The 19,887-nt window shown below is 40.7% G+C and overlaps 1 protein-coding gene across 1 annotated transcript in view; it reads left to right on the top strand.

The window, feature by feature from the left end:
* The first annotated feature begins 4,414 nt into the window (after nucleotides 1-4,414).
* LOC138754638 (microtubule-actin cross-linking factor 1-like) overlaps nucleotides 4,415-19,887 on the top strand; it is a 46,158-nt gene continuing 30,685 nt past the window's right edge. Inside the window, exons 1-2 of the mRNA XM_069919186.1 lie at nucleotides 4,415-4,774; nucleotides 17,237-17,446. Coding sequence (XP_069775287.1) covers nucleotides 4,577-4,774; nucleotides 17,237-17,446 — 408 coding nt within the window. The 5' untranslated portion in view covers nucleotides 4,415-4,576. The remainder of the gene's footprint in view (nucleotides 4,775-17,236; nucleotides 17,447-19,887) is intronic.

The raw sequence follows: 19,887 nt of genomic DNA, 5'->3' as shown, positions 1-19,887 counted from the left end.
TGCTGCATCTTGAATTGTACCCAGTCTTCGGATTTGGTACTTTTTTTGGCCAATACATATGCTCTCACTTTGGACCTAATGCTGTCTCTAATTTCACTTGTTATCCACGGTTGAGTCACCTTTTTTGGTTTATTTTTATGCCAAACCGGTATAAACGATTTCTGCAATTCTTCCATGAGATCTTTGAATGCTTCCCATTGTCTATCCACCATCAACCCCCCCATAAACACCACCCAATCAATCTTACTCAACTCCCGTCTCATACCATCATAATTCCCTTTATTTAAATTCAGGACCTTAGTCTCGGTTTTAATTTCTTCACTCTCCATGTCAAGTGAGAATTCGATCATATTGTGATTGCTCCTACCCAAAGGGCCTCATACAACAAGATTCCTGATTAGCCCCTTTTCATTGCATAATATCCCGTCCAAAATGGCCTGCTCCCGAGTTGGTTCCTTGACATATTGGTCTAGATAACTGTCCAGTAAACATTCAAGGAATCCCTCCTCCTCAGTATTTTTACTAATTTGGCTAGTCCAATCTGTATGTAAATTAAATTCTCCCATGATGACAGCTGTTCCCTTATTGTACGCTTCTCCCTCATTATGCCTTCCCTCACCTCTACATTACTATTTGGAAACCTATATACACCACCCCCACCAACGTTTTCCGCCCCTTGCTATTCCTCAGTTCTACCCATAGAGATTCCGCATCTTCCGAGTTGATATCCTTTCTGTCAATCGTGTCGGTCCCTTCAATACTACCCCACCACCTTTTCTTTCTTGCCGATCCCTCCTAAATATCGTATATCCCGGGATGTTAAATTCCCAGGCTTGCCCACCTTGCAGCCATGTTTCTGTAATCCCAATTCAATCGTATTTGTTTGACTCAATTTCCACAGCCAATTCATCTACCTTTTTTTCGAATGCTTCTTGCATTAAGATATAAAGCCTTCAGATTTGCTTTTTTCACCCTTCTTGCTCTTTCTGATTTTTTACTTTCGCTGCCTAACCCAACTTTTCCTATTTTATCTTTCCTGTCCTTTGCCCCATCATACAGGTTCCCATCCCAATGCCAAATTGGGGAACAGCTGGGGAATAGAGGGATAAATGGGGAACAGTGCGAAACAGGTGGGGAACAGTGTGGAACAGTGGGGAACACTGAAGAAAAATGGAGAATGGAGGGGAATATTGTGGAACAAGGGGAACAGATGGGGAACTGGTGGGGAATACTGGAGAACTTCAGGTAACAGGTGGGAAACTGCTGGGAAATAGTAGGGATTGGTGGGGAACAATTGGGGAAAAGCATAAGAACAGTGGGGTACAATGAAAAACTGTGGGAACAATGGAAACATAGAGTCACAGTGGCCAACAGTGAAGAACTGTGGTAAACACTAGGGAACAGTTGAGGACAGTGGGAATAGTGGTTAATTCTGGGCCATGGAGAACCATGAAGCACAGTTGGTAACAGTTGGGATCTGTGGGGAACAGTGGGGAAGAGATGTGGAACAGTAGGGAAAAGTAGGAGAAATGGAGAACAGTAGGGAACAGAGGGTAACAGTGGGGAACAGTTTGGTAACAGCTGGAGAAAAGTGGGGAACAGTGAAGAACTGTGGGGAACAGAGGGTAACAGGGGAGAGCAATGGGGAAGAAAAGGCGAACATTGGAGAATGTGTGGAACATTGGTCAAAAGTGTGTGACGGGTGGGGAACAGTGAGGAACAGTGGGGAACAGTTGGGGAACAATGGTGTATTGAGGGCAACAGCGGGGAAAATTGGTGAATGGATGGAAGAGATGGGGAAAAGTGGGGATCACTGAGGAACAGTGGAGAACAGAGGTGAATAGTGGGGAGCAGTGGGGGACAGATAGCGAACTGTGGAGAATGGGGCAACAGTAGGGAACAGATTGGGAAATGAGTGGAACAGTGGGGAAGCATGGGGAAAAGTGGGGAACTGGTGGGAAATAGCTGAGGAACAGTGGGGAATAGCAAACACCTTTAACGCTGATGTATGGCGCACTGAGACAGAAACTGTGACACTGGATTCAAATCAATGATAAGGATTATCAGTGATGAACGATAAATTGTGTCAGATACAGTGAAAACCAGGTTCACACTGGGGAGGTTTATCAGTGGTTCAAAATAAATTCTGGCATATATTGTTATACCGGGTTCACAGTGGGTAGAAGGATTAACAGTGAGGTATGGTAGGCTGAGATGGATACTGTGAAACTGGGTTCACATTAGTGAGATGGTTTAACATAGAGGTTCAATGAACTGTGGCAGGTACTGTGACACCAGGTTCACAGTCTGAAGAAGGTTTAAAAGCGATGTATGGTAATTTAAGATAGATACTGTGACACTAGGTCCACAGTGGGGATAAGGTTTAACGGTGATGTACGGTAGACTGAAGCAGATACTGTGACACCGTGTTCATGGTGGGGAGAATGTTTAATGATGATGTACGGTAGACTAAGGCAGATACTGTGACACCAGGTGCACAGTGGGAGAAGGTTAAATGATAGTGTACAGGAGACTGAGACCGATACTGTGACACTGGGTTCATAGCAGTGAGAAAGGTAATGTACGATAAACTGTGTCAGATACTGTGACACCAGGTTCACAGTGGGGAGAATGTTTGAAGGATAAATGGTGGTAGATACAGTGACAACGGTTTCACAGTTGAGAGAAGGTTTAATGGTGATGTTCGGTAGACTGAGGCATATACTGTGACTCCGGGTACACAGTGGGTAGAAGGTTCAACGGTGATTTACGGATGTCTGAGTCACATACCGTCACACCAGGTCATAATGGGAAAAAGTTTATAGGATGATGAAAAATAAGCTGTGGCAGATAAACTGACACCAGGTTCACAGTGGTGAGTGGTTTAATGGTGATGTACGGGAGACAGAGGCTGAAACTGTGAAACCGGATTCACAATGAAGAGAAGGTTTTTCAGTGATGACCAATAAAGTGTGGAAGATACTGTGACCGCAGGGTCACAGTTGGGAGAAGGTTTAACTATGGTGTACGGTAGACTCAGGCAGATACTGTGACACTAGGTACACAGCGGGTGGAGGATAAAGAATGATGTACGGTAAACTGTGGCAGATAAAGTTACACCAGGTTCACAGTAGGGAGTGGTTTAATGCACGATGGAAGCAGATTCTGTGACACCTGGTTGACAGTGGGGTGAATGTTTAACAGTGCTGTACAATAAACTGTGGCAGATAAAGTGACATTTGTTTCACTGTTGGGAGAATGTTTAATGGTACATAGGAACATAGGAACATAGGAAGTAGGAACAGGAGTAGGCCAAAAATGGCCCATCGAGCCTGCTCTGCCATTCAATACGATCATGGCTGATACAATAGACGGAGGCAGATACTCTGACACCAGCTTCACAGTGGGTAGATTGTTCAACGGTGATGTACGATAGACTGAGATAGATACTAAGACAATGGGTTCACAGTAGGAAAAAGGTTTAACAATAATGTACGATAACCTGTTTCAGATACTGTGACAGCAGGTTCACATTGGGTAGAATGTTTAAGGGTGATGTACGGTAGACTGTGGCAGATACTGTGACACCGAGTTCACAGTGGGGAGAAAGTTTAAGAGTGATGTTCAAGAAACTGTGGCAGATACTGTGACACTAGGTTCACAGTGGGGAGAAGGTTTAACCGTAATGTATGATAAACTATGTCAGATACTGTGACCCCAGGTTCACAGATGGGAGAAGATTTAATGATGGTGTACGGTAGACTGAAGCAGAAACTGTGACACATGGTTCACAGCAGTGAGAAAAGTAATGGACAATAAAGTATGTCAGATACTGTGACACCAGGTTCGCATTGGGGAGAAGGTTTATCAGTGATTTACTGTAAATTGAGATAGATACAGTGACCCCAGGTTCACAGGGGGAGAAGCTTAAATGATGATGTACGATAGACTGAGACTGTGACACTAGGTTCACAGCAAGGAGAAGGTCTAACAGTAATGTACGATAAACTGTGTCAGATCCTGTGACACCAGGTTTACAGTGGCGTTAAGGTTTAACAGTGATGTACAGTAGACTGAAGTCTTATCATACCCCCTTATAGAGGAGGGTATCAATCACTTCCCCTAACCCTAACCTGATCCAGGTGGGTGCAGACTACCTGGGAGGGAGGGGCAATGACAAGAGGAGTCCACCTGGTTGCCCCGACAACAATGGTTGGCGGGAGACGCTCAAATATTAACTGCCCCTTGAGTACATTCATTCCGAGAATGTGGGGGGAGTTGGGGTCTCATTGTGACATCAGAGTGAGAGAGTAAATATTAGGAGGTTGCCATGGTTTCACTGGTCTTTCTGTATTATTGTGTAACAATGAACCCATTGGTGACATCACGCAGCCAGCAAACCCAGTTGCTGAGACTGCAGTCGTGTTCATTGTGAGGGTTGCACGTGGTGCGAGTGCGTGGCACAGTCTTTGCCGAATACCAGGGCTCTTTGGGCAAGTGAGGCTCACGGTGGTGACGTATTTGAATTACTACATCATACGTCACTGAAAACACCTGGCGTGTGACTTGCAGGAGAATGGGCAACGCCTTGGGCTGTCTACGAGTGTCACGAGTGGCTGGGGAAGAGGAGCAGAGTAGGAGATCCCTCACTCCTCGGAAAAGAATGACGTGTAACTGCTGCAAGAAGATCAGAGGCAGATGGTTACATTCCCGAGTTGCTGCGGAGGAATCGTCAGACTTCAATGTCGACCGCAGGGAAGAAAACACGCAGCAGGTACTCTCGGTCACGTGTGAAACCTTTTAAGAAACAATGTAGAGATGAACATAAGTTGTACTGTGTGTCCAAGGTTCATTACTCACGTAAACATCAGACACTCATCATATAAGGAGAGATTTGTGTTTCGCAGCTAATTATCTCCAATTCAGTGTTGGTAAATCATTTATGCTTTGTCTTGTCTTTTCCCAAAGCATGTACAGATTGGGTGCCTCATTTATTCTGAAACTTAAACAAGGTCATCAACAAGTGAATCCTACTTGGAATTTATACATTCCTACTTTATAAATGGGTCCAGATAGTCTTATTTTTGTAAATTAAAATGAAAAACATTCACAGCCCAAAGGAACCCCAAGGTTGAAAGTGTAAATGATAAAACTGGAATTACTGGATATTTCAATAAAAACTGAAAAGGCTGTAAACTCCCAGCAAGTCAGTATGTGTCCAACCTGCTGACTATTTCCAACATTTTCTGTTGTTACATTTGAAGTATAATTATTTTTAATATTTCTTCTGGGAACAATTGGCTGTCAAAAACAGGAATAAAATTCTCTTTATTGTTTCGGGGTAGGGAGAGTTTAGTGCTTTTTTTAGTAAGGAATATATGGGTTAGCACAACATCAAGGGCTGAAGGGCCTGTACTGTGCTGCAGTGTTCTATGTTCTAAGTTTCTGCGTGGTGATTTAAGAGTAAATATTAACCAATGACCCCCAGAAGAATGTGCCCTTACTTTGGTTTCTGCCCTGGAATGAGATGAGATGAAAGACAGGAGTCCTGGTTTTGTGGATGAATCCAAATCAAGAGTGTTCTTCGTCTAGGTGTACCAAGAATCCATGGTTTGCCTTTCATGAAATTCAAGTCAGAGGCCTCAGCCTTGAGTGTATTGTCCATAGGTGTGAAATCTGAATGTCTCTGGGGATTGACCCTGTGCCATGTGTTCAGTTGCAATGCCTTCAGCAACCCTCGAACTGATGTTCATTGGGCCAATCCTGTAAGGTGTTTGCCTTGCTTTTTCCAGATACTTTTGTTCTGTTGACTGCCATGGTTCACATGATGAAGATAATGCTTTGTAGTGGATTTGAAAATAGTCATTAAATTTTAACTGTGCTTTTTACCTGCAAGACCACATACTTGTTCTTTGTAAAATGTTTTTATTGAGTTTAACATATAAGCATGCATACAGAAATCTGAAAATCACGTAACAATTCATTCATTTACGAGAAAGGACGCGCGAAGAAAACAAATTCCATGAAACTACATTGAGGATTACTTGTTAATCTTCAAAACAATTACACTACACCTCCAATCATCCAAAATCAGATTCTCTGAAATCCTCATTTATCCAAAATTTTTTAAAAAATCAGATAAATGAGGATATCCGAAACAAATCAGAAATCCTCATTTATCTGAAATATTTTCAGAGACAAACTAACCTCTCAGGTTGAAAAAAAATTAATTGCACGTGAAATTAGAACAAGGATTGTTCTTGTTTCAGGTAACTCCCTCCCCTCTCTTTTTCTATTCCTTCTTTACCTTCCCCTATTGACTTTTCTCTCCAACTCTCCCATCAAACTGCGCACCACTGACTCCCAGCAAGTGGTTGGAAGAATCCCTTGTCCTGTCGTCATCCAAGAGAGCGGCCTCTCGGCAGTAGCCGGTCTGTCACAGGCCTTTCAAATAATCGGAATTGTATTGTAATAAGATATAATCTATATGGTAAACCCATATATTGAAATAAATTGTACAAAACAAAAGAATAAAAAGAAAAAGAAAAAAAACCAAAAAATAAAATCTAAAAAAGACATCTAATCTAACCCCTCTCTCTAAACAAGGTTACCTTGTAGACAGAGTGGAATGGGGATTTTTGTTTAAGGTATTGGAAAAATTTAAATTTGGGCCACTCTTTATTGGTTGGGTGAAGGCCTTATATAAAAATCCATTGGCTAGAGTGGTGACAAATGGACAAGTATCTTCTTCCTTTATCTTGTCTAGATCAACTCGACAGGGGTGTCCTTTGTCACCAGCTTTATTTGCTTTGGTTATTGAATGGTTAGCGCAAATGATTAGACAAGATAGTGATATTAAAGATATTAAGGCAAATGAAGAAGAGTATAAAATGAATTTATTTGCCGATGATGTTTTGATATATTTAACAAATCCTACGCAGTCGTTAGGAAGGTTACATGCAAGGTTGGAACAGTATGGTGTGTTACCAGGATATAAGGTTAATTGAGATAAGAGTGAAATGATGCCTTTGACAAGGTTGGATTATGCATATTGTAGAGATATTGTCAAATTTAAGTGGTTGGATAAAATTAAGTATTTCAGAAAATTGTAGATGATAATTATAATCATTTATATGAGTTGAATTATACACCATTATTGCATAAAATTAAATTAGATTTAAATAGGTGGAAAGATTTACCAATAATGTTAATAGGGCGTTGTGCGGCACAGTCTCTCATGACGTGTAACGCCGCATAGCGGAGCAGCCATGGGAAGATGGTGCTGTCAAAGTTTTCTCCCTGCCTCAAGTCGCCTGCCCAGCGAACGCCTGGGGCAGCGATTCTGATGTGAGAGGTGACTGAGCTGATGCTGCCCTTAAAAGTGCGTGCGCTGAATTTAAATAAAAAGGTCATTAATGGCTTTCAATGTGATGGCTGAGTCTTTCTTGGTTGTGTCCAGCACGACAGTGTTTTAAAATGAATGTTTTCCCCTCGTATTCAGTATTTTTGTCATCGATTCCATGTTGGATTGCTAAAAAGTTTTATAAGGATTTCCATGTACTGGGATGATCTTTATTATGGAAAGGTAAATTGGCAAGTGTGTCTGTACAAAAATTGACTTGGAGTTTTATAATTACCACATTTTCAGAATTATTATGAAGCGGCACAATTCAAGTTTATTAATAGAATGGTTGGATCACAACAATCTTTACGTTGGGCTAAAATCCAAATGGCTCAGATTCATGAACAAAGAATGAAACAGTTTATTTATAAATGGAATGCTCAACTTTTCCAAAATTATCCTTTACTGATGTTAAAACATTTGATGGAATTATGGTATCGGACCAACGTTGCTATTGGTGCTGAGGGTAAAATTTCGGGTAAAACCTGTTTGTATTATAATAAGCTTTATTTTCTTTTTCAATAAATCATGTATTCCTGAATATTTTGGAAAAGAAAGATGTTATATTTGTCGAAGATTGTTACGAAGTTGGAAATTTTGTTTCATATCAATGATTGAAGAAAAAATATGGAATTCCTTCAAATGCATTGTTTACTTACGATCAGGTCCATGCTTTGTTACTGGATAATTTTGGACAGTTTCAGAGTACCTAAAAGGATGAAATTTGAATGTTTAATTATTGAAGGAGGGAAAAAGGGATTGATTACAGAAATGTATGCTTTATTACCAAATAAGGTGTCTAAGTCGGATATTTATAAAGCGAGAAGGAAGAGGAAAGAGGATTTGTCGGTTTCAATTTCTCAGGATGTTTGGATGACAATATGTGAGGACAGTGTGACTAAGCCAGTAAACGTAATATATAGATTCGTTCATGATAATTTTATTCATCAACTTTACTTAACTCCTGAGAAGTTGAAGAGATATGGATTTATCTCTTCGGATATGTGTTTTCAATGCGGGGAAGAGATAGGGTCTTTTTTACATTCAATATGGTTATGTGAGAAGGTGAAACCCTTTTGGAATGGAATTGTGGAATTTTTGCAGGGGTTGTTTAAATTTAAGCTTTCATTAGAGCCGTTAGCATTTTTATTGGGACATATTAAATAAAATGGAGTTTGGAAATGAAATTGGATTAATTTCAAATTGCGTTTATTCGGTTGGCATTGGCAGTAGCGTGAAAATGTAAAGCTATAACCTGGAAAGATGAAATTGAATTAAGTATTCAGAGATGGTATATGGAATTGCAATCATGTACTCCATTGGAAAAGATAACTTACAATTTACGCCATCATTCTACCTTTTTTGTTAATATGTGGGGACCCTCTGTGAAATGTATGGGTCTAAATATGTCATGGTTGATTGGTGACATCAAACACAACTATGATGGCTTGTTTTTTTAGTTTGAGGTTGTAGGGGATGGGAGGGAGCTAAGAGAGGGAGTGGGAGGGGGTATATATGGGGGAAATTTTTGTATGTTAATATAATGTATTTTATTGTGGATTTTGAATTTCATTTTAAATAAAGTATACAAAAAGAAGGTTACTTTGTAGACCACGTGCTAATAGTTCTTTTCATTGTTGTTCAATAACAACTGATCCTTTCCTGCTTCTAAACTGTATTTCTGTGAAATCTCCACACAGCGGCTTCTCTGTGTATTTGCGGCACAACCTGATCCAATGCACTACTTCATAAGGTGGTGTCTGCAGCCTATCTTAAGGAAGGCTGAGTCGAGCACAGATTGCTTGTGATTGTTGTTTACTTTCAAGCAGAATTTTGAAAGTTGGCTCGGCCAAGGGTTCTTCTCAGATCTCTGAATGTGCAGTGTGACAAGAGTTTTCGAGGTGGCTTGGAATGAATTACTAGAGCAACTTGCACACACACATTTGATAACCCAGAAGTTTAGCAGGACTTTTGCATCCTGCTCTTTGCAGAGGAGAAACAAAGTATCCACCTACAGCTCACCTAGGAGAGCATGTAACTTTAGCAGGGAGAGTCAGAACAGCTTTGCTCTCAGAGAGGGAGGGAGTGAGAGAGAAGGAGTCAGAGAAATCAGTTGCAGAGGGACAAGCTGCCAAACTTTGGAAGGCTGCCTGGTCAAAGGAGAAGACTGGCGGTCTGAAAGATGAATTGAAAGAAGGAGGATCATCCGGAGAACCCTGAAGGAGGCAAGATTTGTCAGAAAGACTGATTGAGAAGGAATCAGTTGCAGATGCTCTGTAAATGGAATCTCTCTCTCTGAAAACCAGCAAGAACCCTCCTGAGTGGTAACCATTTGCCTGTAAAACACCAAAGCCTGGTGAACTTTGTTAATGCTAATTTATGTGCACAGTACAAGAATTGCCTGCAACCAGTGAGATTGGACTGTGATCCAAAGAACTTTTCTAGTCTTCAATACACATTACACACACCTGCACTTAGTATTTGAGGACTGATTAAGTGGGTTACGTAGGTTAAGTAATAAGTTAAAGTTCAATTCTGTTTTCTTGTTCAAATATAATTCTAAACCACTTTTGTTGAAATAACCCAGTGTTGTGGTGCATATCTCTTGCTGCTGTTTTTGGGGTCGTCTGAATTCCGTTACATTTTATGGGTGCTCATCCTTTAGCATTTGAACATTGCAGTTTTATGATTTATTAGTTGATTGGGTTGTTTTTGCAAGTGATTTTTGCAAGCTAACTTAAAGCTTGTATCTGGAAAAACAGCTGCAATGGATGTTGATACATTTTTGTTCAAACCATCACCTGCAGAACTGCACAAGGTGAGAAAATAGGAACTGATGGGTATTTCTAAGGCATTAAAAATTGTTGAAGTTAAACATTGGATGAGAAAAGTACAAACGTAGAGGATTATAATAGTGAAATATTATATAAGTGAAGGAAAATTTGTTCAGGAAGACCTCAAAAAATTTCCAGAGAATAGATCTTTTGAATTGCAATTAGAATTGGAGAAATCAAGGGTGCAAGATGACCAGGATAAACCTAATTTTGAATTGCAGAGACAACAATATGAAGCAGTCCAAGCTGGAAAGCAAAGAGAAGAAGCTAAAAAGCAAAGAGAAGAGGCTAAAAAACAGAGGAAATATGAGTGAGAGGAAATTGAAAATGACAGACAGTTTCAATTAGAGAAGTTCAAAATGGAGATGGAGAGAAGTAAGAGGATTGAGGCTGTAACTCCTGGGGAGAGGTTGTTGGCGAATGGAGAGGTAAATCGAGGGCCTCCTTTTGAAAAGGTTGCTGAGAGCTCAAGAGGTTGAAATAAAAGTGGCCACTCATGCTTCAGGGTGTATTGAAGGGAAAAGCACAAATTGCATCCTGGAGCTTGACTGCAGAGCAAGTGGCAGATTATGATACTGTTAAACAAGCAGTAGTGAAAGCTTGTTGGTTCCGGAAGCTTATAGACAAAAATTTAGGAGTTTGGTGAAATCACGAAATCAATCTTCTATGGAGATTGCTCTGAAAACAATCTGTGTGTTTTGACCGTTGGTGGACACCAAAAGGAATAAACAATGATTTTATCAGATTGAGAGAATTAATATTAATAGAGGAAATTAAAAGGTGTATCCCAGAGGTGATTAAATTACAGCTGGGTGAGAGAAACGTGGGGACGTGGCAACAGGTGGCTAGAGTTAGCAGGAGAATTTGCTTTGATTCACCAAAATACATTGCAGAATAATAGGCATTTTCAGAGAGCTGATGTGGACCAGATTAATAAACCTGTTCATAAGGTTAGGATGGAGCAGGATAGTAGGCCTGAAATAAAGTCTGGAGAAAATGTTAAGAGAAAAGATGAAGGAAAGGTAGGAAAGGACAGAACTTCTGCATTTATATGCCATTTTTGTAAGAAAGCTGGTCATGGGACTGTGAATTATCTAGTCTTGAAAAACAAAAGAGAAAAACAGGTTTAACCAGAAGTATGTATATACAAACAGTAGTATTTAAAGAGAGCAGAGGTGCATAACCTGGTAAGGAGGTCATGGATGTTTTCAAGCCTTTTGTGTCAGAGGGCTTTGTCTCAATAAAGGAGGGAGAACCACAGGTTCCAGTTAAAATTCTTAGAGATACTGAGGATGCTCAGTCATTGTTGTTAGAAAGCGTTTTAACCGTGGATAAAAGGACAGACACAGGAGAGACCACTTTGATTAAAGGTGTTGGAGGTGAGGTAGAGTCAATATTGCTTTACAAGATTGTGCTAAATTCAGAATTAGTCAAAGGACCTGTTGTAGTAGGAGTTACCCATTCAAGGTGTCTTGTTTTTGATGCGGAATGATTTGGCAGAGAATAAAGTTGGGTCAGTTTTAAGATTGACAAATTGGACTAGTAAGGATGTGGTTAGAGAGGATGGTGAGATGTATCCTGCATGTGCGGTAACTAGGGCTGTGACTAAGAAAATGATGACAGCTGAAGATGATCCAGTTACTAGAGATTTGCCCAGTAGTTCTGAAGTATTTTTGAAAGAGCAGGGTCATTGTGAGAGTGAGGATTTCTCTTTGTCAAGGAAAGAGTTAATTCAGCAATAGAAAATAGATGCAGATCTTGTTAGCTTAAGGGAGAAAGCACTAACTGAATTGGAGAATAAAGAAATGGCTTGTGGATATTACTTAAGTGGTGAAGTGTTGATGAGAAAATGAAGACCTCTTGATATTCCTGCTAGTGAGGAGTGGGGAGTGATCCATCAGGTGGTTGTTCCTAGAAATTACCGGAAGGCAATATGAGATCTAGCCCACAGTACACCTTTGGGTGGTTATCTTGTTGTAAAAATAAACATGAATAACATTTTGAAACAATTTTTCTGGCCTGGTTTGAGGAAGGATGTTGTAAATTGGTGCTGGACACGTCATGTTTGTCAGGTAGTGGGGAAACCTAACCAGGGTCCTCCAGTGGCTCCATTACAATCTGTTCCTGTAGTTGGGGGACCTTTCACTAGGGTTATTGTAGATTGTGTAGGTCCCCTGCCGAAAACTAAGTCTGGTAATCAGTACATTAACAATTATGCGTGTAGTGTCGAGATTTCCAGAGGCCATACCACTGAGAAATATTAATGAGGATGTCCAGTTGAATTTTCTAGATTATGTTTCTAAATTTAAGGATAGCATACAAAAAGTGTGGACTTTAGCTCAAGAGAACGTAGAAATTGCTCAAGGTAAAAGGAAGCATTTATTTGACAGGAAAACTCAGGTGAGAAATTTTAAGACAGGAGATAAAGTTTTGATTTTATTTCCAACACATGACAATCCTATGAAAACTAGATTTTCTGCACCATACACAATTGAATCAAACCTGAATGATGTTAACTATGTTGTTAACACTCCAGGCAGAAGGAATAAAACTTAGGTTTGTCACATAAATATGTTGAAACCTTCTTACGAGAATAAGGGTAGTGGAGAACAACCTGTCTCAGAGGTCTTGGCTGTTTACAGAGTGGAGGAAGTGGAAGATTATAAGATTATGGAAACAGAATCTTGTGAGGGTAACCTTAAAGAAACCATGGTTCCTGTGCACCTGTCATACTCAGCAATTTTGGAAAATTTGGAGGAAAAGTTACAAGAGCAGTTGCAGTTGAAAGAATTACTTTTGAATAACACAAATTTGTTCCCTGATGTTCCAAAAAAAGACATCAGTGATTTACCATGATGTAGATGTAGGAGAAGCAAATCCCATGAAACAGCCCCCATATTGAATAAACATTCAGAATAAAATCATGGATCAGGAGGTGGAATATAGGATGATGAATGACATTATTAGACCTTTGAACTCAGTTTGGAATTGTCCTTGTATTCTGGTATGAAATCCAGATGGAACTGTTAGGTTCTGTTCAGATTGTAGGAAGGTCAATTCAGTAACTAAAACAGAAACTAATCCTATTCCGAGAATAAATGACTGTATTCATAAAATTGGCAAAGCTAAATTTCTTACTAAGTTGCATTTGTTGAAGGGTTATTTATTGGTGTGTGCCTTTAACTGAGAGAGGAAAGAATATTTCAGCTTTTGTAACTCCAATGGTTTATATGAGTAAAATGTGTTACCTTTTGGCATGAAAAAGGCCCCCTGCCACATTCCAGAGGATTATTAATCCTGTAATCCAAGGGTTGACTCACACAGATGCTTATATTGATGACTTGGTCACAAAAAGTGACACATGGGAAGAACATCTAAGAGAATTGGACAAATTGTTTGCAAGATTATCTAAAACAAACTTAACTGTTAATTTAGCAAAGAGTCCATTTGCAAATGCCACGGTAACATATTTGGTTTATGTAGTTGGTCGTGGCAAAGTTACACCTATTCAAGCTAAGGTGAATGCAATTTTGGTTTCCAACTCCCAATGGCAGGAAAGCAGTGAGAAGGTTTTGAGGAATGGCAGGATGTTAATGGAAATTTGGCTCAGGTTGCTCTTACTTTAACCAATCTTTTGAAGAAAGGGGAGAAATTGGTGTGGACTAAAGATTGTCAGACAGCTTTAGAAAATTCAAAGGAGATGCTATGCCATTGCCCTGTGTTAAAATCTCCTGATTTTGACAGACCATTTTCTGTAGCAGTGGATGCCAGTGAGGGAGCAGCAGGTGCAGTTTTATTGCAAAAACAGAATGAAAGGTGACCTGAAAGAAAGAGGATCATCTGAAGAACCCTGAAGGGGGCAGGTTTCATCAGCAAGACTGATTGAGAAGGAATCAGTTGCAGATGTCCTGGGAAAGGAATCTCTCTGAAAACCAGCAAGAACCCTCCTGGGTGGTTTTTGGAACATTTGTCTTCTCCGCACCAAAAACTGGTGAACTTTGTTAATGCTAATCTCTGGGCACAATACAAGAGTTGCCTGCAACATGAGAGATTGGATTTTGATCCAAACAATTTTTCTAATCTTAAATACATGTTATACACACCTTCTCTTTGTATTAGAGGGGGGATTAAATGGGTTAGGTAGGTTAAGTAAGTAGGTTAACTAATAAGTTAAAGTTTAATTCTGTTTTCTTGTTCAAATATCATTAAAAACTACTTTTGTTTAAATAACCCTGTCCAGAACAGCAGTGAAAGCTTTTTTGTCTCTACAAGTCACAGTTTCTAGATTTCGAATTGGCTGCAGGATGCAACAATTTTCTTTCCATCTTGCCATCTTGCATAAATTAGGAAGTTGGTTGGGGATAAGAGGGAGGCCTATGCTCAATATAAGAAACAAAAGATTGATGAGATGTATGATCCTTACTTAGATTGCAGAATGAACCTTAAGTGGGAAATTAGAAAGGGAAAAATAAGGTATAAGGTGTCCATAGCTAATAACGTGAAAGTGAATGGTGAGGGTTTTTAAAGGTACATGAATAGTAAAAGGAGGGTTAAGGAAAGAGTAGGTCCACTGGAAAATGGGAACGGTGGACGATGTGAGGAACCGTATGAGATGGGGGAGATATTGAATGATTTTTTTCTCATCTGTATTCAGGAGGGAAAGGGACATTGGACTATGTGAGATAAGTGAGGCAAATGGCTTAGTTATGGAAAGGATAGAGGGTTTTGGAGCTCCTGGTCCTGGTGGGATTTTTCCCAGGATGTTCAGGGAGGTCAGGGAGTAAATAGTGGGGGCTCTGACAGTGATTTTAAATGATCACTGGAGAAGGGTGTGGTGCTGCAGGATTGAAGGGTTGCAAATGTAGTTCAATTGATTTAAAAAATGGCACAAGGTGCAGGCCAAGTAACTATCGGCCAGTAAGTTTGACTTCGGTGGTAATGAAAGTTATGGATAGTATGTACAAATATCTGGATAGACATGGATGGATCAAGGACACCCGGCAGAGGTTTGTGAAGGGAAAGTCATGTTTGACGAATTTTGTTGAGTTTCTTGAAGAGGTAACAAGAAAAGTGGATGATGGTAGGGTGGTTGATGTGATCTATTTGGATTTTAGTAAGGCTTTTGATAAGGTTAGTAAGGAAGGTTCAGTCACTATGGATTAATAAAGAGATGGGTTCAGAGGTGGCTGGAAGATAGGCACCAGAGAGTCATGGTGGACAACTGTCTGTCAGCATGGAAGTCTGTGACAATCGGTGTGCCTCAGTGATCAGTGCTAGGTCCCCTGTTGTTTATCATTTATATTACTGATTTGGATGAGGGGATGGTTAACTGGGTAAGCAAATATGCAGACAATACGAAAATAAGGGGAGTGGTGGATAGTGAGGATGGTTTTCTTAGATTACAGAAGGATTTGGTTTGTTTGGAAAACTGGGCTGAAAGATGACAGATAGAATTTAATGTAGACAAGTGTGAGGTGCTGCATTTTGGAAAACAAATAACCAAAATAGGACATATCTATTCCCTTCATAATTGTAAATACATCTACCAAATCCCCTCTCAACCGTCTACATTCCAATGAATAAAGTCCCAGTCTCCTTAATCATTCTCTGTAACCTAGATGTTAAGGAAAGAGCATTGAGCAATGCAGAGAAACAGAGGGATCTTGGAGTTATGATACAGAGTTCCTTGAAGGTGGATTCCCATGTAGAAAGGGTAGTTCAGAAAGCATATGGTATGCTGGCCTTCATAAATCATAGCATAGTGTATAGGAGCTGGGAAGTGATGCTGTGACTGTTTAAGGCGTTGGTGAGGCCAGGTTTGGAGTATTGTGTTCAGTCCTGGTCTCCAAATTATAGGAAGGAAATAGATAAGGTGGAGAGGGTGCAGGGAAGATTTACAAAAATGTTGCCTGGCTTACAACATCTCGAGTGCAGAGAATGATTCAGGAGGCGGGGATTTTAGTCATTGGAGCGTAGACGATTGAGAGGGGATTTGATAGAGCTATTTAAAATTATGAAGGGAATAGATAGACTAGACTTAAGTAGACTCTTTCCCTAAGGGCAGGGGAGGTTAGAACAAGAGGGCATAAGTTGAGGGTAAGGGGGCGAAACATTAGGAGAAATGTTAGAGGATGCTTCTTCACTCAGAGAGTGGTGGCAGAATGGAATAATCTTCCAGAGGAGATGCAGCAGGGTCCTTTCTGTCATTTAAGAAAAGGTTTGATGTGTATATGGATATGAGGGGGTTGGAGGGTTATGGGCAGAGAATAGGAGTGGGGGAACTAGTGGAGGTGTTGAAGTGAACCGGCATAGACACAAAGGGCCGTTATGGCCTGTTTCCTTGCTGTCAATTGTCATATGGATATATGTGACTGAAGATTTTTCCAACATTTTCTGGGAGACAGTCATGTCTCACAGATTTTGGGAATAAATCTCACAGATTTTGGGAACATGCGGCTTGAGGAGTGGAGTCGTTGTAAGAGTGATTGGCAATGAGGGAGCAAACCTGAAGAGGGTGGTGAGAGTGGTCTCGCACGAGAAGAATTCTGGGCAAGTGGGAAGACAGCCTATTACGATGGTAAGGAAGGAGCTAAGCGGAGAGAGAGTCAAGTGAAAGGGGAGGGATTGGACAAAGGGGCCCGAGAAATGAAGGCAGTGTTAGGGAGACATGTGCAGAGAAATGACGAAGCGGAATTCTGTCGATGCCCGTGTGTGTTCGGTTAAAGAGAGTCAGTGGGCCTGTCAGTGTATATGAGGCTGGTCATTAGTATTTCCCATCCTTTTCCTATTGATCCAAGACTGGGCAAGACCATGTGTTGCCCATCTACATAGTCCTATGAAATGGTGTGGAATGGCCACTCTTTATAAACAGGCATCTTCCACTCAAGTGGTTTCGCATCCTCTTCTATCTCAAGTGTTTGCAAATAGATGAGGGAATATGGAATTGCTGCCAGGAAAAGTACAACATGTCTTCAAACTAACAGGATTTTGCAATTTGTAGGCAACAACAGAGGAGAACCTACAAAAACATCAGAAGGAAGTAGGTGATCTTCTGAAATGGTTGGCAGTCGAGGGTCACTATGGAGTTCACATCACCGAAGACGAATTCTATGCTTTAGGTGATGGTTTCCAGCTGGAAGAAGAGGACGATGCGATGTGGTCATTTGCTGAGATGGGCGAAAGACTGAATGACCACCAGCAAGGCCTGAAGGTATGAACAGTTCCAGGTGTTTTGGATAAGTGCATGTTCGAACAATTGTAGAAATATTTTGGATTGGACTTTTCATCAGAACCTCTGATCAGTACAGATTTGATGAAAGGTGACTGACTTAATTTACCTTAAATAGTGACTGACACAATTTCCAAATAAGGTTGAATTGAATTTTAACGGTCTTCTCCAAATCATATGCAAAGGTCTACATAATCCTCTTTCAAACTCAGTCCTACTTTCTGTTCTTTGCTCTGGCCCAGTCATGCACGTGATGAGAGATGATGGGAATATGATTAACTCACTAGAGAAGGGACAGTGATTGACGATGGTCACAGAGTCCCTGCACTAACAATCTCAGCATGGCAGCATCTTAACCAAAACTCTTCACCTCAGTAATGCTGTTTTCACATATAATGTGCACATTGATGTTGTAAAGAGATGAACCACCTCTCCTATTTTGATAACTCCAGGCACCCACTCATGTGATTAACTCTTTATAACCCATTGAATTGGCCATGCAAGCTATTCAGAACCAAAAGGGGATGAGAAAGCCTACACCAACGGAATGAATTCTGACGTAGCAACATCACTTTTCATCCACTCAACCAGGCCAGATCCTTGTGCCGATCTGGGGATTGGTTTGGAAAAGAGAGTGAGTAAGGCTACACCCCCTCTCTACCACAATTTACCTGTTGTTGAAGCATCTGTTGGTGACAGCAGGAGCAGAAAGATCCGTCCCATGTTACTCCAAGGGCTCCCTCAATTCTGGTGTGTGGTAGCACCATTGTGCCAAATGGGCTAGATTCAGAATAAATTGACAGCTGGAATCACAGTGGCCATAAGGTACGATGGGCCTTTAACATTTGCAGCAGGAAAGTGTTACTTACCATCATTAGTTCTCCCATTACAACCAAGCCAAGTCATCACATGAGGTGCCAGACTGATAATTTTACAACACTGGACAATGGGCATGCAAAGCAGAAAAAAAACCATTCCAGTGACAAAATGAACCGCAGATGAAATTTGAGCTCTGTAGTCCTTCCGGCTGGGTCATGAACAGTAAACAGGAAAAGAGGGACCAAGGGTCTCCTCATTCTCAGTGGAGGAAGGCCTCAGCTTCTGAATAACAAAGTTGGGGTTAAGACACTTTCTAGCATGTTCCATCAGGTTCTTCCGACACCATCACAGAAATCCCCTTCACCCCATTTGATTTCCTCAGGAACACCAAGTGCAGTAGAGAAATAGGACCAGACTCCATCACATTCGAAGTACTGAAGAAGTTCAGTCTAGATTTTCTTGCACCTCTTGTCACAGTCGATCCACTGACATCCTTCTGACAAAGTGGCAAATTCTTCAGGTATATGGTTCATCTACCAAAAGCAGGACAAAGCCATACTTTATTTACTCAGCTGCCCAATGGAAAGTGTGGCCCACACAATGTGTCATAAAGTGGCATTGTTCACCAATAACCTGCATAATGGTACTTCAATTGGGTTTTGTCACATGACTCCAGGTCTCCTTCTCACTGTGGTCCTAACATGGACCAGCCACTTTGAGTACCGTGATAACCAAAGCAGATCAGAGGCTACCTGTCAAGCAGTAGGTGGCGAACCATTGCTCCGCACTTGACTGGATGAGCACAATTTCCAAAGGGCCCAAGGAACTCAACAGCAGAGCAAAGCAGTTGGCTTGAATGGCCTTCCATTCATCATCCGAAACATTCATTCTCTCCACTGAGGTGGTCTTGTACCCTATCAATGGAGTGAATGATATGTACTCGACTCCAACAATATGTCCAAAGAGGTGCCATCTGACATGGAGATGGACGTGCGGTAGGTCTGTAGGAACACGACTACCTGCTGTTCCCCTCCACACGCCTCTCCCTTCTAACTGGGAAAGATATTGCCATTCGTTCTCTATCTCAGGGGCTAAATTCAGAACTCCCAACCATACAACTTTGTAGAAGGACCTTGACAAGTAGCATGACAGCTATTCAAGAAGGTGGTCCATGATGACATTGCCAGCAGTGAGGCAGAACTAATCAGTTTGGGCCCTGGCAGGGACACCTGCATCTTGAAGCACTAATGTGAAAATGATAATTACCCGGAATGTTTTCACTAAAATAGGGATAGATTTTCATGTTTGTCATTCCATAATATGCAGTGCTGAAGTCAGATTTTCATAGTTAAAAAAGAGCAAAGTTCTTTAGACATTTGCCAATTGGTGTTATCTTCTTTTAGTAAAGCATTCTTTACCATGTATGCAAATTATTGCCCTGTGTGTGCTTGACAGTCTGTTTTGTTTTGGAATAAGGCTACTTGAATAAAGTCTTGTAAAGACCAAAGGATGTTGAACAAAATAGTAAAGATAAATACAACAAAGTCACTGTTATGTCTCTGTGTGGGAGGCTTCTGAAATAACTTGGAAATGCAAGATTCAAA

This window comes from Narcine bancroftii, chromosome 2 (genome assembly GCF_036971445.1).
Source record: "Narcine bancroftii isolate sNarBan1 chromosome 2, sNarBan1.hap1, whole genome shotgun sequence".
Taxonomy (NCBI): domain Eukaryota; kingdom Metazoa; phylum Chordata; class Chondrichthyes; order Torpediniformes; family Narcinidae; genus Narcine; species Narcine bancroftii.
This window is presented reverse-complemented; position numbering and strand designations above follow the sequence as displayed.